Source organism: Botryllus schlosseri, chromosome 3 (assembly GCF_051294905.1).
Source record: "Botryllus schlosseri isolate E-star chromosome 3, Bs_hap1, whole genome shotgun sequence".
Lineage (NCBI taxonomy): Eukaryota > Metazoa > Chordata > Ascidiacea > Stolidobranchia > Styelidae > Botryllus > Botryllus schlosseri.
The window spans coordinates 9,447,761-9,472,238 of NC_137238.1; the positions used below are offsets into that span (position 1 = coordinate 9,447,761).

At 39.8% G+C, this 24,478-nt stretch overlaps 2 protein-coding genes across 2 annotated transcripts in view; both read left to right on the forward strand.

Moving 5' to 3' along the window:
- The window catches only part of LOC145434828 (ARF GTPase-activating protein GIT2-like), a 336,581-nt gene extending 330,631 nt beyond the window's left edge, over window positions 1-5,950 (forward strand). The window contains exon 2 of the mRNA XM_080312056.1: window positions 1,347-5,950. Coding sequence (XP_080168182.1) covers window positions 1,408-3,603 — 2,196 coding nt within the window. The 5' untranslated portion in view covers window positions 1,347-1,407 and the 3' untranslated portion in view covers window positions 3,604-5,950. The remainder of the gene's footprint in view (window positions 1-1,346) is intronic.
- Window positions 1-24,478, forward strand: part of LOC145434824 (uncharacterized) — a 50,608-nt gene that overhangs the window by 3,047 nt on the left and 23,083 nt on the right. The window contains exons 2-14 of the mRNA XM_080312050.1: window positions 8,902-9,069; window positions 11,847-12,014; window positions 12,073-12,198; window positions 14,887-14,974; window positions 15,033-15,140; window positions 15,216-15,273; window positions 17,481-17,653; window positions 19,780-19,898; window positions 20,344-20,484; window positions 21,736-21,873; window positions 21,936-22,020; window positions 23,120-23,236; window positions 24,205-24,444. Coding sequence (XP_080168176.1) covers window positions 8,902-9,069; window positions 11,847-12,014; window positions 12,073-12,198; window positions 14,887-14,974; window positions 15,033-15,140; window positions 15,216-15,273; window positions 17,481-17,653; window positions 19,780-19,898; window positions 20,344-20,484; window positions 21,736-21,873; window positions 21,936-22,020; window positions 23,120-23,236; window positions 24,205-24,444 — 1,729 coding nt within the window. The remainder of the gene's footprint in view (window positions 1-8,901; window positions 9,070-11,846; window positions 12,015-12,072; window positions 12,199-14,886; window positions 14,975-15,032; window positions 15,141-15,215; window positions 15,274-17,480; window positions 17,654-19,779; window positions 19,899-20,343; window positions 20,485-21,735; window positions 21,874-21,935; window positions 22,021-23,119; window positions 23,237-24,204; window positions 24,445-24,478) is intronic.

Here is a 24,478-nt window from a genome sequence, read left to right on the forward strand (position 1 = left end):
TTAGGGTTAGCTTAGGATTAGGGTTAGGTTAGGGTTATGATTAGGGTTAGGTGGGATATTAGGGTTAGGGGAGGTGGGATATTAGGGTTAGGGTTAGGTTAGGGTTATGATTAGGGTTAGGTTAGGGTTAGGGGAGGTGTGATATTAGGGTTGGAGAGAGGGGGATGTTAGGGTTGGGGAGAGGGGTGATATTAGGGTTGGAGAAGAGGGTTAGGGACATGATATCCAACCCTAACATCCCCCTCTCCCTCAACCCTAATATCACCCTCTCCCTCAACCCTAATATCCCACCTCCCCTAACCCTAATCCTAAGCTAACCCCAATATCCCACCTCCCCTAACCCTAATATCCCACCTCCCCTAACCCTAATATTCCACCTCCCCTAACCTTGATATCCCACCTCCCTCAACCCTAATATCCCACCTCCCCTAACCCTAATCCTAACCCTAATCCTAAGCTAACCCTAATATCCCACCTCCCCTAACCCTAATCCTAACCCTAACCTAATCCTAAGCCAACCTCAACCCCTAACCCTAATATCCCACCTCCCCTAACCCTAATCTAAAATTGGTGTCCCGCAGTTTCGTCGTTTTAGACTTTAGAGTTCCACTGTGAGATCTACAAATGTCAATGATCGACTGTCCCGCGTTCCGCTGTTTCAGCGCTTTAGGAATCGAGGTTTCCCGCATTTTCCGCGTTTTAGGGGCCATTTCCGCGAGTTCCGCGTTTTCCGCAGTTTCCGCGTTCCCTCCTTTTAGGGTTACCCGCGGCACGCGCCCCCTGCAGATGCTTTCACGCCCCCCTCCAGTTTGAGAACCACTGGTCTACAGGTTTGTTTTGATTATGTTCAAGATAAGGTCAGTTTTGTTCGAAATAAGGCCTGTCTCATGTTTGAAATAGGGTCAGTCGCTATATTCACTATAAGGTCAGTTGCAGTACCAACATACCCAGGGCAAGATGTCCTAGTGATAACCCAGTCTGAACACATCCCAGACATGATGACAGACCTTACTTCAAACAAAACGGACGTTATTTTGAACATAACCGAACCAACCTTCCTCCTTATTGTTGAACTGTTTCCTTTGTTATTGGCAATAAGGCCTTGGTGACCTTAATTTTTAGTCGTCAGCTCACCAAAGGGGATGAGAACTGGTGACATTGATTAGAACTACGCAAAAAGTGTATTCACCTTTATTTTTTAGCCATCACTCATCAGTTTACTAATTTCACGTATTTTTGCTGCACTATTATATTAGCCATATGTCGATAACAACTCTGTTTTAAGATAACATGAAAGGATAATTATAGTCGATCATTTTTCACTAATATTTTCACGACTTGTCCAGATGTAATATCGTCTTAGTAGCATACACAATCCGTCGATATATAGATCCATATCTATAGTAAATGAAAAGCAGGACGATGCCCAGAAGCGCGCTGAAAGGCCCTGCCCCCGCGATATCGCACATTTGCTGTAACGACTGCGGCGCCCAGGACGCCAACTGGGCGTCCGTAAACCACGGTGTCGTCATGTGCAACGACTGCGCCAGCGTGCACATGCAGCTCGGCCGTCACGTGTCGCAAGTGAAACACATGCAGAAGAGCCAATGGCCGCCGAATCTGCTTCTCATGGTGCAGCACTTGGTCTCTTCCGGGGCTAATTCGATATGGGAGCATTGCCTGTTGGACCCGGCTCAAGTACGCAGCGGAAAAAGAAAGCCAAACCCTAACGACGTGATACACCCTACAAAGTGGGATTTTATTAAGGCAAAGTACATGAATTCGTCGTACGTACATCGCATGCCAAACGGAGAAGCCGACATCAGCAAACAGCTACACTCGTTAGTGAGAACAAGCAACTTAGAAACAAGTCTTAGATTGCTATCGCACGGCGCATACACAGATTACATAAACCCAGAGAAAGGCGACACACCTTTACATGTTGCCGCAAGGTACGGTCAAAGCCTACAAGTGGAATTACTGGTAGTCTACGGTGCTGATCCTGGGGTTAAAGATGTAAATGGACGTACAGCAGAAGACCTGGCGCGCGCTCAAAATCACAACGAGTTAGCAGACCGTCTTGTCGAGTTACAGTATGAATTATCGGATAAAATCGCTGCATGGGCGTGCGGTGACGTGCCCGATCATAAATCGGGCAGGCATTATATGGTTCCGAAAATAAAAGGGCCTACGCGCGCCGGTCAGGATGGGAAAAAGAGACTCGGAGGTCTCAGCAATCAAATGTTCGAAGTGTTGGCGATGGACGTCTACGACGAAGTGGAACGCAGGGAGCTGGAGAAAATCTGGCTGGAAGTCCAAAAAAACGTGGTGATCATTAGTCGCAGTGGCGCTGCGCCCACGCAGACCGAGGTGGTGCCTTTTCTGCCTGTGCATCCCGAGTACTCGCCGACGCGAAACCAAGGCCGCCAGAAGCTCGCGCATTTCAAAGACGCGGAGCTCAACAGCCTGGTGTGCGATTTGATGAGCGAGATCGTGCGCCGCGAACAGGTTTACGACAGCGTCACTCCTATACCCGAGGAAGAGCCTATTTACGATATACCTCCGGAAGAGGATGATGCTCCACCACGAGTTCCTTTAGAAAGCGCAGCAATACGCGTTGAACATACGCCTCCGCCAGTAGACACTGTGCGCAGAGAGGAATACGAAACTTTGAAAGAGGAACTGAGAGAGAAGAACACGGAAATACTGAAGCTGCGCGAGCAGAACCGCGAGCTGAGCGACAAAGTCACGAACTTAGCGAAAGAAAATTGTAAGCTCAAGAACCAGTTCAAGCGCATCAACGACCGCAAAGGCGACAGCGTCATGCCCACCCGCAGAGACAGGAAAACAATGATTACCGGAGACTCGCGGGCCAGCTTGACGTCTGTGCATTCGGGTGGAAGCAACGATCGACGGAATACTATCCACGATTTACCCAATCAGGACGCCGAAGGCTCGCGAGGCAGCAGCCAATACGATAACAGCCCGAGCAAAGACGATGTGACAGCGTCTTCCGCAGCAGATAAGCCGCCCGATGATAATCAGAAGGCACGAAAACGTAGCACTAGTGCAAACACAAACGGGAGCAATAATAAAACACCGACCACCGACCTGGATAATGACATCCCTGCCACCACCAACCCGGAAAATCCTGATAGCGGACGCAGTAGCGCGACTAGCGACAGTCCGAAATCGCCGGCCGAACCTGACGAATTGATCTGGCCCGATAAGACTGAACTGAAAGCGAAAATGGACGCGTTGACCAAAATGATACAAAATCTAGTATTGATGGCACGCAGCAAAAAGAGCGATTCCTATTTAGAGTGCGCGGAAAACATTGTATCCGCCGTGTCTGACGTGGTGGGGCTTTTCGAGAGGCCGCAGCATCCGAACATCAAACCCACGATTCAGCGATTGGTGGGCAGCGCGCAGAAGTTGAAGAGTAGGTGCAGAGAGAATTTGGAGCAGACCGCGTCGGGCAATGCCGGCAGGCCGATCACGGACGAGATCATCGCGTACGCGATTGAAATCGCGACCGCCGAGAAGCAGCTCGTCGTGATGGAGTCCAAAGATGAGGACGCGGACTTGGGGTCTGCGATATGAATTGTGTGTTATCGTGCGTGGGTAGCATCTCAGATGCGTGGCGCGTAATTCGCCGCTTATAGTCCTATATGAGTCGATGTCGACACGATAAATGACTTCCAAGATCCAAGATGACTCCACTTTCCGGCTAGTGGACACCTTCGCGCAGACTCATGCAGCCCAGTTATGTGACACGGGTTCTGTTGCATGTCTTATGTGGCAAAGTACCACATTCCCCTATCATGTACAATAGGCTACATTTATTGGTACGCTTGTCAGCTTAGATTTTCAAGCCTCGGCTGAAATGGCTCGTTTTCCTTCCAGTTAACTGACTGCTCCTGAATGCTGACGCCGTCATGACCTGCGTATAAGCCACAGGATTTGGTCGTCGAAATTTCTCCATGAAATGTAGTAGACTATATATCAATGAATTGTTGCATGTAATGACTTGGATTTCTCAACTTCTGCCAAGATGGGCTATGGTGTTTATAATAAAGGTTCCTTTGCGTCTCATGCTCTGGTTAAATCAGACGTTTTGCGTATAATGTAGTATAAATGAAATGGTACATGTGTCGGTTTTAATTTTCCCAGTTTAGGTCAAGATATCTTGCTTGTTTGTCCATTAGGTGACAGCTCCTCAATGCTGACACCGTAATGACACCTGTGTAACACGGAGGTTTATATAATTGGGGTTCTAGTGCTTCTTACGCACAGGAAATTTTGCACGTTCCCTAAATACCCTACCGCATGGTGATGCGCTTGAACTACTTACCTCGGAAACCAACTGCAAAGCACACCGCGGTCTTGAGTGCAAGTAAACCAGCGTGTAGCCATTAGGGGTGTTCAAAATGACTTTTTTTCTCAAATTGTACTGGCTACTTGATAAAATTGTTAGGTTACCTAATTTAACGCACCAAATTTGGTTCAATTCCAGCGAGTAGCCTGATTACTACAGAAGAAAGTTTCTATTTATTATATAAGAATAAATTGAAATAAAATTCCAAAATTTTCTGTTCACCCCATGAAAGTGTTGTTTACGGAAACAATATTCACCAAATTTGGTTCAATTCCAACGCGTGGAAGCGGAGATATTGCCGTCGAAAAATCTGGATTATCAATAAAATAGTATTTACGGTGGCCAACTCTTCAATTATTTAATATAAGTGTGCTCACCGTAAATACTATTTTATTCAAATCCAAATTTTTCGACGGCAATAACTCCGCTTCCACTGATTGAAATCAAGCCAAATTTGGTGAACATCGTTTCTATAGACAACCTAACGGAAAATTTTGAATTTTTTTTTTCGTTTATTTTTACATAATAAAAATGGCAATGCGGCTACTGGCTAAAATTGAAGCAAATTTTGTGTATAGACTTAAATTAGTTAACCTAACAATTTTATCAAGTAGCCAGTACAATTTGAGGAAAAAAGTCATTTTTGAACACCCCTAGTAACCATGGCATTTCATGTAATAGCCACTTTTCGCGCTATCTACCAATATGCAATTGCAGTTGCGAGGAAATTGAGCTGTGGTATCTCAGTACTTGTCCTATGTATCTGTTACATCGTAATTAATGTTAAGAGGAATGAAATGTTACCATTTGCTGGTTATCTGCAATATCGCTTTTGCTTAGTTTGAAAACATAGCTAAAATTTGTTGGTCACTACTGCATCTGGCCTTGCGCTTGACAATTATATTCATTGATAAGCTGTCAGCCGTTCTAGCAGAACATATCCTGCCGACTTCCTATAACGTGCAGGTGCCATTTTGAATTATCAGATTAATTTTTACCAATCCTCAATGATCAGAATTATCGAACATTATCAATTCCTAATGGTCTTTCAATCAGTTATAAGCTCATTATCAACTTAATTCATTGTGTACCGATTATGCAGGTACATGAAGCGGTGATTTTCCGTTTATATCATACCGTGATTATTTATTTTGTAATTCTGATACTAGTAATCGATCATTATACGTGGTAATCACATTGTTACGGTAGCAGCTTGCGTCTGCATTTACGAATTTTTACTCATGAAATAATGGAAATATACTGGCGTGCTTCAGTCATTATGTGATGCGTCTCTTTTTCTGTTGCATTCACCTAATAGGTTTGAGCTTCGACGTCAGTAAATTGTTGCCGTTGTGTAATCACTGATCCAAAACAAAAAATCAACTGCCCTTACAAGTGAAATTGTTGTTTTAAATGGTGCACACCTTATAAGGCCGAAGGTCAATTCCCTTGTCCTTGATGCGCTGTTATGTTTTGTCAGTCTTTTTCGATTTCGCCTTTCAGTTTTGTATCGAAACTGTAAATACGCCTTTTCTGTATCGCACTTGTGGTTATAAAGCGACTATGAATGCAGTTGAACTGTGTTTGACTGTTCAAGAAAAATGAACAGGTGTGGTCACAGAAATCATTTTGGTGTATGGAAATTTCAAGGCGTCCAGATGTATAAGCTGCTGTAGTTTTTGACGAAAGTCAGGCCAAAAATACTCGATCCAAAGCTGCTGTGTTAGAATATATGACAAGAAGCTGTCGCTGTATGTTTTGAAAAGTGCATCAAGCAGAGGTGCTCATGTGAGTATGGCTAGGCAATATATCAGTATCTCTCAGTATGATGCCATAGCAGCATGAATGGCGTGGAAAGTTCAGATGTGTACCGAGCGAGATAGTGTAATGGTTAAGCGTCCGGCTTCTCGGTAGGTCATGGGTTCGATCCCCGGCCGGGTCAGACCAGAGACTGGAACATTGGTATCCGCAGCTATCCTGCTAGGCGCTCAGCAATTGCGGATAGCATGGAGTAGAAAAAAACGGGGGCGCAGACTAGATGACCTCACGGCCGTATCGCAACTCCGTCGTCAAAGCGTCTTGATGGTGCAGGCGAAAAAGAATATCATATCTCTCTCAGATATGTAGCCTACATTTATGCGACCAGAAAGAATGCAATGCCAGTTATACATCACATTAAAGATAGTGTGGTATATTTTCGTCCATACATATTTCACTGCACTTTGTGACAATGCTGTCATGACTTCATGGAAGTGATATTTTCGCAAACACGCACGCTTTGTACTATATGCATTGCAAGCTGTGATATGACCAGTCGAGGTTTCAAGGCCTACACAGTGGCAAATAGCATCAAAACTGTAATACTCTTATTAGGTTGGAGGGTATAATTTCCGTACTAGAAAAAAAATCTCCTTGCTCAAATCATTGCACTCGCAAGTAGTTACTGACAGGACTCAAGATTATAAAATTCAGCCCGAAAGCATGAACTCTAGTATATTGGCAGTAATTAGAGTGACACCAAATATTAGTCTGAAACTGGTGTCTGTGACTTCCCTGCTAGGCTCTTGGCAGCAGTTCGGTGTGTGGATTTCAATACGATTTTTTCACTATTTGACATATGACCAGGGTTACCATTATGTTCTTCTTTGGTGGGTAGTTCGTGAGACTAGTCGAAATGATGGCCTTTTTTATGGTCATAACAACAAGATTCCCCGTCAAAATTTCAAAATCAGCTGTTTACACTCCCGGTAATTCAACTTTTATGATTTGTAAAATGGTCCTCCTTTCCCGATTCAAAAGTATGGTGACCCTGCCTGCATTGCATGTGACTGACATCTGTGACTAATGCAGGATATGGATGCCATTGCTATTGCTTGCGAATTGCAGTTTTATTCGATAGAATAATGAGGATCGTGACATAAAATACCGTACTCGTTGAACTTGATGTGACATGCGAAGGTTAGGGGTAGGTATTGTAGCAATTTTCTCTTGTGGCTGTGCCATTCTTTCCTGCCGTGGCTGATTACCATTGCCAAGCTCCTTTCTAGTTCCCACACATTACGCCAACTTTGATAATCCTTAATTTCATGCTACTGCTTGAATAGCCTTGGGAGTTGTACTGATGATTGTGGTGAAAGATGCCATACATGAGAGTAGATGTGGTTGAAATATTTCATTTTCTGGCGATATAAAAAGACACATTTGCTTCTCCATCAATGCTGTTGCGATGAATCCAATGTGACTTATTTAACCTGGAAGATAATAATTAAGTCACTGTACATATGCAAACGTAATTTATCTAATAGTATGCAACTGAGCAAGAGCAGTTGTACTGAGCATTTGAATATGCCGGGAGATTTGAATCGGGAATCATTTTTCTGATTCGATCCGGTTTTAAGGTTGTTGAATTAGTGCAGTAGACTGTCAAAATAGGGTATAATGTGGTGAGTACTAATGTAGTAACGCTTGGAGTGTCCTCAAGTAGGCTTTCTGCAGATTGTCCAACTTCGAGTCGCAATTCAAGATATCATAATGTGATCGTAAAACTTGAACACAATATTTCTGGACCAGTGAGCTTTCACACATCCAAATCGACTCCGAATGTAATCAGGACAAGAGTACGCAAGACAAGGAATTACAACTTGATTTAAATATGAGATTTACTGCTTTTCTAAAAATATAACACATATATTGCATAGTTTTATTGAAGTGTCTGCAAGGCAGAGTCCTGTTGAACCACCCACCGAGTTTTTACTTTTTTTAATAAAGAATTGCAATTTCGCTATTGACTATACTACTGTGGAATTTCGTCAAGATTTTTCTTCTTGGTTTTCACATATTACCGATCTTAGAAGACTATACTTTGATAGAAGTCAAACGTAGACCACGAACTCTGTATCATGCCAGTAAGCGTTATAAATCAGTTTTTTGTATTGGAATTTTCAAGTAATGCCTTCACACTCTTACATTTTGTAATTTAGGATAAGTTCGAAATGAAAAACAGCCCAACGGACATGAAAGTTCACACAGACCCGGCATAAGTCTGCAAACCTTCGGTTGAGGTCCACCATTAGCATCACTTTAATAATTTTTCTTTAGTTTCCAACTTGCGTCTAATACAGTACTTCTCACATTACGTGCCTCACACATTATCAGGTTATGTAAAAGAACTGTATTCATGTTTAAAATCAGGCCTGCAGACCAGCATTTGTTACTAGATAGCTGATGTATAAGCACATGTGACAATAAAAGCAAGTAGGAGATTGCCGATAGAGTTGGATAGCTTCTTCGTCATAATAGGGCTGTTATATGAAGATTAAAAACAAACGGAGTTTTGGTTGTCTGCTTTCAGATTCAATTCCACGATCCGTGTAAAAGAATCGATTAACACATGAAAATACTTCTTTTTAGAGAAACTCTTCTCTTCTTAGTGTGCTGTCAGCTGATAATTTCTCTAGTGTGCCACAAACTGAAAAAGTTTAGAAACCACTTCTTTAATATATCTGATACCATTGCAATTTCAGGTTTCAAATGTGTGTTATCCAATGACCGATGCGTTCTCCCGTTTGAGTTTAAAGGAAATAATTACGATACCTGCACTACCGATGGGATTGATAATGGCCGGACATGGTGTCCGACAAAACTGTACAAAAATGGAACAGCTGATGTCCACTACTGCATGAAATGCTGGGGTAATGAATGAAATAATATATTGAGATATGCTGTGCAAGGCATTAATATAGCTTATGCTGCTTCTTAAAGAAGCCGTATATTTCGATTACGATGCTATCTCTTAAGTAAAACGGCAATGATAAATTGGTATTCGAATTCTTGATTTTGTGAAAATCCATTTTGCGTAAGGTAGGAAATCGGGAAGTAGGTCCATGTACTTCACAAAGAATACAGTGTTTGTACTACCGTTAAGACTATGTTCTGTAGAGCTGGCCTATGATCCTGTAGTTGTCCGCAGAAGCTGCTCTATTGGTAGAATCCCTTGTGAACTCTCTTGTTTAAAATTATCGTGGAAATTATTTTGGCACAGTTTTGCACATTTTTTGACCTGAATGGACATCCAATTTTTATCAATTATACCTTTTCAGAGTAACCATTGGTCATGGAAATAATATGCATAACATAAAGTAATACATATACTTGTGAATACTTAGTAGGGTAGTACGAGCTCCTATGAGATCAACAAAAAACATAGCATTTACACTGCTGTTGTGTTTAGTAGAGCTTGACCGATGTAACAACAGCCCTGCGGTTCCCAAGTTAGTGGCTTATCCTGGGGGGCCGGCAAGATATTTGAATTTTGTTGCAATTTCTTTATTCGGAGCTCCTCTCATATGTACTAGGAATTCGAATACAGAAAATTCACCCAATAAAGAGCCGATGTACAACCAAGTACCAAGGTTTAAGTCAGACTTGGACAACTAGATAATTCTAGTTGTCTAATTTCACTAAATTAGAGCGAAATGCCAGTAATCTAATTCTAATCTAATTTGTGAAATGTTTCCATGCTCTAATTCTAATTCTAATCTAATTTGTGAAATGTTCTTATGCTCTAATTCTAATTCTAATCTAATTTGTGAAATGTTCTTATGCTCTAATTCTAATTCTAATCTAATTTGTGAAATGTTCTTATGCTCTAATTCTAATTCTAATCTAATTTGTGAAATGTCCCTATTCTGTAATTCTAGTTCTAATCTAATTATTGTTTTCCTGAAAATGCCTCTTAGTCCGAGGCATATTGCACTATTGCAGTGAGTAAACAAGAATATTTCTCTTGCGCAGGGAAATCCAGTGCCAATCCGCCATCGCCTTACTTACACCGTGCAGTCATAGTAGATATTATGACGAATAATAGCCTGCTAGAGTAGCTTGTAGTCTGCGAACAAAATTCTAGTTTTTAAAACTTTACGTTAGTACATCGCCGTTCTGACTAACATGGGCGATGCCCATGGTTATTATGAAGAAGTAATATTGTATTGAAGTATAGTATAAATCGAGCCAATATTGGTGTACAGAAGTTGATGGGAATGCACTGATGTTGTTGTAGTTGTTTATTAAACAAAAATATGTGGCGCTTATCGCGTGACGGCCTTTTGCACCACGCACTGTGATTTGATATGAACTGGATTTTGCTGTGTTCATTTCCCATATACAATTTCATTCAATTTCCACTTTTTTGCGAACTAAGTAGCTCTAATTCTAATTCTAATCTAATTTGGAAAAAGCTTAGTAGCTCTAATTCTAATTCTAATCTAATTTGGAAAAAGCTGTGGAGCTCTAATTCTAATTTTAATCTAATTTGGAAAAACTGTGTAACTCTAATTCTAATCTAATTTGAAAAAAACTTTGGAGTTCTAATTCTAATTCTAATCTAATTCAGAAAAGCTGAAAATTTTCTAGTTGTCCAAGTCTGGTTTAAGTCTCGTCTCTTGCGTATAAGGTATTGTGTTTTCTTTTTGAGCAATTGAACCTTGATAATGTCACAATTCTCTATTTACTCGATTAGAATACTCATTCGCATACTTTCTATTTTTTTTACGAGTCGGCTATTTTTTGGCCGAGTTAGTATTTTTAGTAAATTTTTAGGAGACAAATATCCTAACCTACTACAACTGCAAACCAGCTACGAAGCACAAACCAACTGAAGTTATGGAAAACTGATATGCTGATGGATAACGAAAAATGTGGTCGTTTGCCGCAATCCCAATTAAACTTTCAATCCGTTGGATGTAGAATATCGAGGAGTACGATCAGTGGTGGCCCTAAGATTTTTTTTTGGGTGGCTGGGCAGGACTTCCAGGGCCCCCTATAAGTATGTAATCACAGCTCCTGGGGCTACTTCTATCATACATTGTCAAATTGCAAAAGAAGTGACCCAGTTAACTATAGCTCATGACTGCATGTTGAAGATATATGGTATGTAGCGTGAAGTAATAGAACAGTGATACAACAGCTGCAGGCTGAACAGACCACATTAACATGGAAAGCTATCGGCCGACATTAGTAATCAACCAGCACACCACGTCAAGGTTTGACCCCAGCGCTGGTTTAGGCCATATCTATTATTGCATGGTTTCAAGGATAGACTACACCAAAACTAGGTATCTCTACCGCATGCAGAGACTTGATGATCATCGGGATATGGGACTTTCCTAACAAATGCAGAGATTTGATGATTTGCTTATCTGTACGGAATCATCATATTGATTTTACATGAATTTCCACGTTCATTCGCTATAATCCTTGAAAAAATGGCTTAATGGAAAGAGGGGCCCACCACTGAGTATGATATAAGGAATCTAATAAGCTTACATTCAAATCCTACCATCTCACATTCTGTGAAATAGTACTCCGAAAATATGGGCTGTGTTGGCCAAAATGTTTTATATTGATATTGGCTCTTAATTCGGGTATCGGGCGCGGTCTCGTGTTTACTAAATTGAATTGCTATTTCAAGCTGAACAACGTTGCTATTACACTGCCGACACGTTTCCCGACAACTCCTGGCTATTGACATGTCCACCTGGATGCTTTCATGTGCAGAAAAGGGTTCACAGATCCAGCAATGAATTTTCGGCCGACTCGTACGTTTGTGCCGCGGCTATACACGAGGGTCTCATCACAAGTCAGATAATGTGGATACACTATTTTAAACATAAATCTAAACAAAAAATTCTATCAAGACAAAACCGGTGGAGTGTTGAATATCAAAAAGTCTCCTTGGAGAAAAGCGTTCGTTGGCGCGACTAAGAATGGTGTCAGGACATATTCTGCCAGAAAAGATGGAATGCTCAGGATGGAGGTTCAAGGTAATATGATTGGAAATGCTACAACATCTTGCAATATCATTTGCGATGTAAGCCATAACATGTATTGCCAGTCTTTAATGCTACATAGGTAAGCAAAGCTCGAAAGTTGTTCTGTTGTATTTGATTCCAGTTGAACTAGAACATTCCAGAATTATACCAAACTGCAGAGTAGAAATCCATCCCAGATATTGGCTAATACAAAATGTAAATTTCATTTTTTCACCTTTCATTCCTATCAGATTCTCCTGTGCCTTTCTGAGAAATCAAGTTCATAAAGAAACAGCTGCTGTCTGTTACTGAGTGCGTCATACTGGCGTAAGTTGAGCAGAATTGTCCGGAATTTCAATTGAAAGGTGCTATTTGTGCCTGAACAACCGGATATGTTCCAATGTTCGACATCGCCATTTTGGGATTGCTAAGGCCTAAGGAATGGTAAATCAACGGTATTGGAAAATACCATCATTAATTGTCTGTCCAGAGGGTATAAACTTTTTTGATAATTACACAAAACGAATTCAATATACTACGAGCAAATAAAATGAACTGCAAAAATTCCCTCAGATGCAATTGACAATTTGAAGCAAATTAAATCTTTACAAAAAACTTGTAGTCCTCTAATCTCATTATTACCTGAAAATTTGTTCCTAGATCTACAGCCCTAAAAGTCAACGAACGACAAAAAAATCCATTTTGCATGCGATTTTGAAATTTATCATTCTGATAGCTCAATGCTAACACTTGTGAACCATCTGCTGGTGACCAAAATCAGTGCCCATCTTAAACATGTAGTGTTGCCACAGAAAGGGCATCCGGAGCAAAACTTCAGCCAAATAGTTGCGTGGATCACTGATCACTGCTGCTCTGTGGTAATGTCACACTCCGCATAACCCAAATGACTCACTCTGTTTCATCTCACTCTTCTTCAAATTAAATTATAGTCAAACAGGCACTTGTGGTTTTAATCTCATTCCCATCTGTGAATTAGATCGTAAATCCACAAACCTAAAAGTGAACAAATCGTGGTCAAATCCATTTTAATTGAGTATTGAAACTTTTGATTCCGTCTACGGTATTTTTTCTTCACAATTGATTATTGGAACCTATAGGCCTATACAAGTATAGACACCATCCTTATTTCACGATTTTACCTTATTTTGAAGGCGATATAGCCTACAATAAAACTACATTTTTGACTTCTGTCCTTATTTGCTGCTAGTTTGCCCTTATTTTTGTAGAGTAGGGCTGGGCGTAAGTGATGACCTCTTTCTTTAGTCACCAGCTTCCCAAAATGGCTGTGAGCAGGTGACATTAGCACCGGGTGAACTTTTGACCCCCTTTTCTAGTCAGCAGTCCACTAATTTCGCGGTTTCCTTGGCTGTACTTGGTTGTTCATCCATGTCGATGGTAACCCTGCCTTAATAGCTGATACGTGAGATGTATTTCTTCGAATCAGGCATAAACTGTTATTTTTAGAATTACTGCGACATGCAAAGATATCAACTGTAAATATTGGCGTAGTTAACCCAGCTAGTTGATAGAACGGCACAAGAGACTGCGGTTTAGCTCTCGGCTGTAGCACGTTTTGAAGTGTCAGAGGTTTATCGTGGCTCCATGTCCCTTGCGCTGCCGTCTTCACTAAGAAACAAGAGAAAGACCAATGCATGACCCATTCGGGCTGTTCAAAAAATTTTTTTTTCCTGAATATTGCTGGCTAGGTGATTAAATTGTTAGGTTGCTTTAAAAAACGACGCACACCAAATTTGATCCAATTCCAACCCGTAGAAGTGAAGTTATTTAATTTTTATATGATAATTCTCGGATTATCTACCGGTCAAGAATAATCCCAGAATTATCAAAGAAAAACTCAAATAACTCCGCTTCTACGGGTTGGAATTGGGTCAAATTTGTTTTGCATCGTCCATAAAGACAGCTCAACATTTTCATGGGGTTGTCGGAAAAGTTTGAAAAAAAAATTTGCGTTTTAGTAAATTCTATATTTTCAAACTGTAAAAAATCCGCGATTACTGGTTGGAATGAATTCAAATTTGGTGTGTGTCGTTTTTAAGGCAACCTAACGATTTAATTACCCTGCCAGCAAGATTTAGGAAAAAAGGTTTTTTTTTGAACAGCCCTAATGACCCATACAAAGAAAGGATAATGAAGGAACGGGTAAATGTCACAGGATAGTGCGAGGAAAGATCATGATAAAACACTGTTATGTTGGGGATTATTACAAATAATATCACTAGGCTAAAAGTATATCTGGAATCGATGCACTGTCATTTCGATGCATCAATAGATGGTCGTTTTGAGTTCCTCCCATCGGTTCATTACATTACATTGTGTGTTGTGTATCGCACTATACCAGTGGTTTCCAACCTTTTTCGGCTCATCGCACCCTTTTCAAGTTCGACGCCGATCATCGCCCCCCAGATTTTAAAATCGGTATACAAACTGCAATCATCGGCGTGTAATTAAAAAAAAAAAAAAAAAAAAAACAGGTCAACTTTTCAGCTCAGCGATATCGCCCACGTTGGGAACCACTGCACTATACTGTTATGTGGAGATAAAAATACTAGTGTAAATGGTTTATGGTTCTCAAAGAGTACAGTGTTCGCTATCCAATTATATCCACCTTTCACTGCTCTCACTAACCTCGCCATATTCACATTTCTGCATCGTGTTCAGAGCTCGTTGCAATGAAGCCCCTGCCAAAACTCTTACTAACATGGAAACCGTCTGAAGACTTTGAGATATCGTCTCTGCAGGCAGACAGGTGCGAAATTGTTTTCAATATCATGATATGTCCAATGAATTTCTGCTTTTCTGTGCAGACTAATCAAAAATATTCAAACCGAAGCGCAACCGATTGGCGGCATCGCTTGTGATGTCCGCAAGAAGAAAGTATATTGGACTATACCTGGTACTGGGAGAATCAGAAGGTGCTCCATGTTGTCAGCAGTGCACTGCTAATTGTTTCTGTAAAAGAACCATGATACCTATGATGTTGTTTTCAGTGCCGATTACGATGGAAATGTCTTGAGAAATAAAAAGTACCTTGTTGTTGGAGCACAGGTAAGTTCGAGAAACGATGGGATTTTTCAAAGTGGTTGATCTACCATACTCAACTCAAGCAGCTCTATTCTATAATATTCTACTCATTAATAGTATTCATCTAATACTTGGCTTACTTTATTCTGTGTTCTCTTCGTTACTGAACCAGCTAATGATTTGTAAGACCACATAATTTCTTGATTGATCATTGATTGTTTATGGCACACACAGTTGGGTCATGCTGATGCAATACTTCTTTGCCCAGCCAATGCTTACTTTTATTGTTGCCATCTGGCTGAGCGACCTCTTGGGTTTTAACTGGTAACCAGGTTGTATTTGGTTTTGCTGGGATTACTAAATCTGCGTCCAAGGAGCTGCGGAAGGGCACATGAATTATTCTTATCAGGGAAATTGAAAAACCCTTATTAAATTATCATAGTCCTAGCTGGTGCGAAATCTCCTCCACTAAAAGCGCTACCGGTACCTCCAAAAAGTTTCCCAGTCACTTGGAAAACGCTTACTTATATTCAATGAAGCTTGCTTGTTAAGTCATTCTAAATCTTTAATACAGAATCCTACAAAGTCTCCAAAGCAAGCATTCCACTTGTTTTAATTCGAATCTCATGATTGCAGTCATGTCAAAATTTACAATTCATTAGTTTATGAAATCAGGTATATTGGCGTATTGCGTCCCATCTTACTTAATCAGGTATTTGCAATTTGGTGTAGCTGCCCCTTTATCATGGTTTCTTTTACTGTGTAGTAGCTATGATAGGCGAATCGTTGATAGCTCTTTGATTCTATCCCATTGATGTCTGGAGGTATTTTGACCTCACAGAAATGAAAATAAGAAAGTATTCTGATTCTGCACAATATCCATTCAACATTTCCCATTTCCCGGGGTCTTGATATTTTCACGCCGAACTGTCTCATTATGAAGTAACAAATGCTGCTGTTATGTTGTACACCATTGAGGCTACTTTTCCATAGCAGTGTAATTAGAGCCTTTTGGGTCCTGGATTGAGATGAAGTAACGTTTCAAAATTATCATCTCTACTTTGTTTATTACGCATACAGATTAGTTACGGTATTAAAGGTAATATTCAGATTGAATTTGGTTGGTCTTTCAAAGCAAAGAAACTTATTTCTGAATGAGATTTACTTATCAATGTGCCCTCGAGGCAATTATCTTACTATTTGCTGTTAGTTGCACAGTTTCGTTCCTGAAATGATAGTGATAAGAATAAATAGTCTGTGAAGTTGCTGCACAAATTCCATTGTTGTGAATCTATAAATATCACTCATTTAGTATGCGGCATACTGACTGAGAGATATGAGTGAATTTGACATATTGCGATATAGTTCGCACTACACCACTGCTGATCAAGTATAATTATTGGCATAAACTGTAGTAATATTAATCATAATCAAGTTGCCTACAGTATTTGATTTCATTGTGTACCTTTACACAATTATTCAATATCAATCGTAAAGAGAGAGAGAGATATGATATTCTTTTTCGCCTGCACCATCGAGATGCTTTGGCGACGGAGTTGCGATACGGCTCTGAGGTCATCTAGTCTGCGCCCCCGTTTTTCTTTTCTCCTCCATGCTATCTGTGATTGCTGAGCGCCTAGCAGGATAGCTGCGGATACCAATTTTCGAGGACTTGTTCTAAACAACATTTCACACCAAAAAACATGGAATGCTGACTTATATTAAGTAGAACGTATTTGATCCCACTTTTCACATTACAGATTCGTCTTGTCTTATTTTATAATAGTCCGAGGGCATCAGGTTAATGTTTGTTACACTTTTTCATGTGTGCAGCAAATGAAGCTATACATCAAACTCATTATTAAGAAATCACTGCAGAAAGCTCTTTGGGACTGAAGTATTAGTTGCCAGCTATGTAGTTATGTACCTTGAAGCTGACGAAAGTAGTATATTGGTGAAAATTACCTTTAATCGTTTCATTCTCTTCTCAAATCAGGTTTTACTTACCTAAATACTGAGCCCGCCCCATATAAGCACTTTCTTCCTTTCTTGTTACTGAATTTCTAGGCAAACCTGAGGGTACATTTATTGACATCATTTTGTCTTTCTGGCTGCTTTCTTTCATGTATGGCAATCCGTGTGGTATCTTAAATTGAGAAAAATGAAATTAAATGCTAATGAGCTTATTTCTTACATAGTAACTTCTGAATTTGAAAGATGATGTTATCTAGGTTGGAAGGCCGAAATTGATCGCAGTGGATTGGATCAACGGAAGGTTGTACTGGACCGACAGCCGACAACACAAAATCAGCGTTTCGGATCTCAACGGACAGGATGTGCAAGTTGTAGTCCAGAAAGATGAAAATTTTGATCCTGTAGGCATTGTGTTGGATCTCCGAAATGGGTAGGGTCTCGGTTACTTTGTGGAGTCATAGTGTCCTATATGGTGTCGACACAAGCAAATCTCACGGTTCAGTGAAATTGATTCACGTCACAATTTCCATTTGGCTAAAGGCAATTTGACGGTCATTTTTGACCGGCTTGCCGAGCATTAAATTTGGTAAAACGGGTATCAATTGAAAGCTGACTCTGCACTGATTACGAAAATATAAATTTTATCCCGCTCGTGGCCCTGGAACCCCCACAATCAGCCTCAAATTTTTCATTGTTATGGAGATTGGCATTGGGACGCATCTGGCTCTTTTTCTCTTGAGCTACTCTCTCGTTTCGCCAGACAGCATTGTTGCGTACCAATGCTAATCTCCATAACAATGAAAAATTCGAGGCTGATTGTGGGAGTTCCAGAGCCACGAGCGGAATAAAATGTATATTTTGGGATTATCAGGAAAGCTATATTAATTGTTGTCAAGGTTTTATGCCCATGATTAAATATCTACATAAAAACGAATGTCATATCTAATAAAAAAGCAATAGTGCAAAGCACACCATACATAATTCCTCTACTATGCACATTATTGTTCTGCTATGCTATTACAGCGATAACGTTTACAGATACATAAACAGTGTCGGGATAACCCGAGTTGCAGTTCCATTCGAGTCACATTTTTGGAACAACCCGACTTGACTTGAATCTCTATCCTGAAGTGACTTGACTTCAGTCGGACTCGGCGTATGAGAATCATGAAACGACTCCTGACTCGGTGTCAAATTTTTGACTCAATTTTCAAGTCGTTGAATATTCTACTTTGCAAAGCTTTCTGAAAAGTCTAAGCTGTAATTTTTACTAGATTTCATTTCCTTCTGCTTTTTCGGTGACGGTATGCAGGGTAATAATGACTCGAGTCGTGACTCTCAAAATACGGAAATGACTCGACTCGAGTCAATCTGTGTATTGACTCTACTCATTGCGCATGACTCCAACCAAGTCATATGACTCGAAACTCAGACGGCCAAGACCGACATTTCATTGTAATTTCGAAGAATAGTAAAGTAACCACACACACCGGAATCTGCTAAAAGTGAGGAAAATTGGTATAATATAAATGCAAACCATTCGATATCAACAAACAGAGTTATAAAAAGTGGGTTTAACAAGAGTTCACCTGTAAACTGTGCTGTCAACACAATGACTTGGACTCGGACTCGGCCCTCTGCTCACTGACTTGGACTCGGACTTGACTCGGTGATGAATTGAAAATCGACATGACCCGAGTCAAAACTATAAAATCGAGATTGACTTGTCACTCGGAGCCTTGTGACTTGTTTACAACCCTGCCGGTACGGTTAAATCTATCAGCAGCGACGTCACACACAAAACCGCTTAGACATGACCATAACTGCTTTCATAATGATCTTGACGAGCAATGTAGTATATCTTCAACTATATTTAGCATGGAGCGTGCCCAGTTGGCAGCATTCTCGTCAACTGCCATGAATCACCCGTGATTGATATCGTCTTACTAGGTTTGAAATGTCATGGCACCAAGTTTGAAAAGTCTGACGGGCCTAGCGTTACCCGAACGTATCCAGATGCACCGAACATTAAAACTCAAAAGAAGCGGAAGTGAAAATGTTTTGTGACTTGAAGTAGACTCGAATTCAGAAAATCTGAGATGAATGAACTTGACTCGAGTCATTTGTGAATTGACATAGAAAATTGGTGTGACTTGACTCGAATAACTCTACTCTAGTCTCTAGTCTATAATCACCATCTCCAGTCTAATTTGTTTATTTTTGACAAAGCAATAAATTGTTTGTTTGTTTGTATGTCTGTCTGTTTGTCTTTTGTAAAAACTTTCTTTGATTCCAAGCGATTCGATCCCAACACTGATCTCGAATGAATCGAGGATGGCATACAAGATACCTTGCATATTTAGCAGTGTTTCATTATACCATGACATCAATTTTTGTCACAGAATCCATTCACACCATCTGGTGCACAGCACTATGTGTCGATAATTACATCTCGATGAGAGCAATAAGAATTCAATAATATAGCAGACTGTACGAAGAAAAATAATAGTATATAGGCCTACTAATACTATGGAACTATTTCCTGTCATTTTACAGATATCTTTATGTGGCGGATGCTGGAACTAAGAAAAGCATCTTGAAATGCCCCATCGTCGCTTTTGGAGACTGTGAAACGGTCATTCGAGAACTTGTATCCCCTTCTGGGATTGCCATAGGTGAGGCTGGAACATTATCAAAGTCTTCAGCTGTTTGTTATCATGAATTATATTGCAGAGATTGTGACTTCATTAGTAGTCGGTAATTTCTACTCTAATCATAAATATTAAAAAGCCTATCGAATCTGCATTGAGCTCAACTGTTGAATGTGCATCTCAAAAAGTTATCAAGTTGCGATGCTGACGTTAGAGAATAATTCACAACTCACAGATCCAACTTAACTGACTCAGGTGTACACATAGCTTTACAAAAAGCTGCAATTTCCAGATTTTTTGTAATTTTTAATCAAAAGCATGAATTTTGCAACAATTTATATGGTTGGCACATTGATTCAGTTCCTTAAGTTACGGTAAAGAATCTATTTCAATTAAGCCAAATTTGACGATGAAGAATGATCATATACAGATACAGCATGGGTAAGATCAGAATTTGTCTTGTGTCTAGATCCTGATGCGACGACATTATGCTGGACGGACAAAAAAACACTATCTTGTGCCGACCTGGATGGATCCAATAAAAGAGAGATGAAATTTTCCGAGGAGAGATTAAGCGGGCCTTCGGCACTTGTGATATTTGATGATACAGGTACCGAGCCAAGACTTCTGCTTACCGTAATTCCATTCAGCTTGTATAACTTATTCCCTGTTCACACTGTTCACGATACCTTTCCACTCTATTATGTTTGACTTCTTGACTACTAAAACATAGATAGGTCATTACTAGGGTGATTTTTTTTTACCTAAAAAACGGAAGATGTTGACCTAAAAATTCAAAATTTTGACATTTTTTGACCTAAGAAAAGCTTAATTTTGACCAAATTTTGACCTCACGTATGCAAATTAGGTGTTTTCGCAGATTATGTTAAAGTTGTACTATTTATCTTCATTTCTGGTTGGAACACTCTGTCTTTAGGAAGTAGTTTGGCCTGAAAATACTTCTGACTTGAAAACTGAAGAATTTTTTCATGAAAAAAACTATATTTTTACTAAATCTGGCCCTGTGAAGAATTCCAGTAGTTACATAACGTATTATGGTGAAAATGATTAAAATTTGTTGTGGTAAAACGAAATATACTTTCCTACATTCTCGGGTAAATAGTGTCTGTCCTTACTAAGTAGCTTGCCAAGAATCGAGAAAGAACGTTCAACAGCAGTAGTTGTTGGCTGGCAGCACTGATGTTGTGCATGCACTGCTGTTGGTACACTGTGTTGCTTCATTCTGATAATATTGTCCACATCACATTTTTTCATCATGCGCTTCTTGTTATGAGAACCATGCAATGCAAGCAGTCTTGCTTCAGTTAGGATATTGCGGCACGTTGACCGTAACACCATGTCAACTTATTTCTTTCATTTGACCGTTTATGATTTACGATGAACAGATAATGGGACGTCTACAACGGTAGACTTCTAAAGTAGGCCCCAAGCTGTAAAATATCAAATGATGAGCACATCGACAGTGCAATATCCACGATAAATACGAAATGCAGGGGTCAAAAAATTTTTACTTTGTAAACAATTTTGACAATTTTTTGACCTAGTGCTACAATTTTAACAAAATTTTGACTTATTTTGACATTAAAAAAAATCCCTAGTCATCACATAGCAGTGATCAAAATGAAGTTATGGGGCAGTATTGATTATATACAAGTGTATGCCCTGTTGTATCTTTAAAATATATAGGCCTACACCTGCTGCTAAAGCTATTTATCCTACAAAACATATAAGTAACTTGGTAGGCCTACTCGTGTAAACGACATGGATGAGATGAATTTGTGACATAGTTATCTAAGGTCAAGTTCCCTTAGACACACTAATTATTTGCAATGCCATTTAGTATACTGGACTGACAAATCATCCACGATCCTGGCTAGCGCTAGTTTGACGGACTGGAATTCATTCCACATTCACTATGGAGACCTCGACGACGTTAGTAGTTTGACGATTTTCGACGAACGCGCTCAGAAGATATTTGGTGAGACAGAGGATTGTATTGCTGTTTCTTGAAAAAATCCAGCAAATTGTTTTTCAATTTAGCAAGTCCACCACCTCGGCACACAATCGATATATACGTTGCGGATATCAAGAGCGTAGAAAGATTCAGGATGAATACCGAGGAAAAGTGAGTTTGCCATTGGACTGAATAGCTAATCAAACTGGGAATTTTATTGGTTACACATCAGATATTCATTTTTTAGGTTCTGAAGTACAACAGCATTCTAAAATGTGATAAAAATATGCCATCAAAATACAAAATGTTTGTCTCAATATCATACAAATATTAATTCTTCTCATGAACATCGACCGGTAAAGTTCTACTGAATGGTGCAATTTGCTGTACACTCAATTTGTCTGCGAATGAGACGATTTTACTTATTACAATGACGTTAATCTATGCATAGCATAACTACTCTTAGCTTGGTGGATAAAAGTAAGCACTAAGTATGCGAGAGATCATTTGGAGAGATCACTTTTGTTGAAGTGACTTGGAAAAACAAGAGATTCCATAATTGAGTATAGGTTTACCTAAATTATATAGAAGTACTCCTTCCCTGACCATCTCTGACTTGAAATAGTTGACATTATATTGCGCAGAGTATGATGATAAAGTAAAAATACTTGATATCTAATGTATTACACGGTTGTAACCAAGTCATAAGGTTCTGAATCACAAGTCAACTTGACTTTTATAGTTTTGACTCGAGCCAAGTCACCACCGAATCAAGTCACAGTGTTGTGACTCGGGTCCGAGTCCAAGTCGTTATGGTCACTGTTCAGTTTTGAGTTCAGTCCAGCTCAACCCACTATTTCAGTACTGCTGGAGTAATTTTCGTAATAACGTAATTTTCCTCAGTCCTAGCAGTTTCTAGCTCTATTTTCCATGTATCAGGACTGATCGACGAAATGCCAATCATGTTGTGACTTTACTATTCTTCGAAGTTACAATGAAATGTCTGTCTTGGCTGTCTTAGTCTCCAGACGTATGTCTTGGTTTGAGTCATGCTCAATGACTCGAGTACAAGTTGAGTCAAACGCAAATTGATTCGAGGCGAGTCATTTTAAATTTTTAGGAAAAAGACTCGAGTCAACGAAAAATTGTGCCTAGAGTCATCACAACCCTGGAAAGGCGTGTAACAATTCTTTATTCTGAACTCACACACTATTAACTCTTGCGAATTTCTACACCGCATTGATCTCAATCTGTTAGTTTTCGTCAACAGAACCATACTGTCAAGAGTAACGGTCGCATCTGGACTGCAACAAGCAAACTCCGTGGCAGTGGATATGAAAAAGAAAGACATATATTGGTCAGATTCCGTAGACCGAAAAATATACAGGTATTGTGGGTCGTCGGTCATATTGAGCAGTACATTACTCGCATATTTTATTCTTGCCAGCATTGCGATGGAAATACGATGTCAATCTTTAAATTTGAAAAATATTAACTAGATTATTCTGTGATTAATGATCATATGTAATTTATATGTTGTATCAAAATCACTAATTCTATAATGATCCAAAGCTACTGATTTTTCGCGATCCTAGTGTATTGGTTCTTAACCAGGGTCCAAATGAACCCCCGGGGTTTGCTGAGCAAGTCTCAGGAGATCGGCGGAGATCAAGACGCACACGACTTATACAGCAGAAGTCAAAGTGGTTTGCACTAAATAGTCATTGTATGAAAATCATGTTTTAATGATTCTATTCCGGTAGCACTCTTGTTGATGCATAACTCATTTTGGAGAGCTTCTTGCTTGGAGTTCTACAGAAATTCAATATACAATTCAATACCATAAATTAATATTGAAATGAACCTGAATATTTTCGGCGGACACTTGTCTGAGTTAACCGTCAGAAACTAGTAGAGAATTGGAAAAGAACATGCTATACAACAATCGTATCACACAATATGACGTCACCAGCATGAGATTTCTAATATGAGAATATTGAACGCTCTCGCGTTCGAAATGTCATGCTGGCGACAGCTGATTTTGTGAGGCAATTGTTGATATACTATGTTCTTTTCCATTCTCTGCTAGTTGCTGACGGTTACCCCTGATGAATGTCATCCGAAAATATTCGGGTTCATTTCAATATGAATAGACTATCCAATAGTTCATTTTGTGCACCAATATTCTATATTAATTCATTAAATTTGTAGTTAGTTTTGTAATGGATTGCTGTTTTTGTAATTCAAAGAAAATTTGGGATGGCGTGAATACTTCCAGGCTAGTGTCGGGCTCGTCAGGTTAATAAAGGTTAAGACAAGAGCCATTGTACTAATGACGCATCTTCTCTTTTACAGAACCAAATCCTCAACGACTCCTAACGTTGTGATCATCGACGAAAGCGAAGGACATATCAAAAAACCGGAAGGAATTGCCATCGACTCCGCAAACCGTCTCTTATATTGGACCGACATCGATCTGCACGCTGTTTTTGTTTGCAATCTAGATTTGAGGGACAGCGAGCGATTCGTCGCCACCATTTACCAGGGTGACGAAACTTATGAACCCAGAGGCCTGGCGCCTTCCCCAGAAGAAGGGTGAGGCAGAGTAGGACAAAGTGGAGCAATTTCT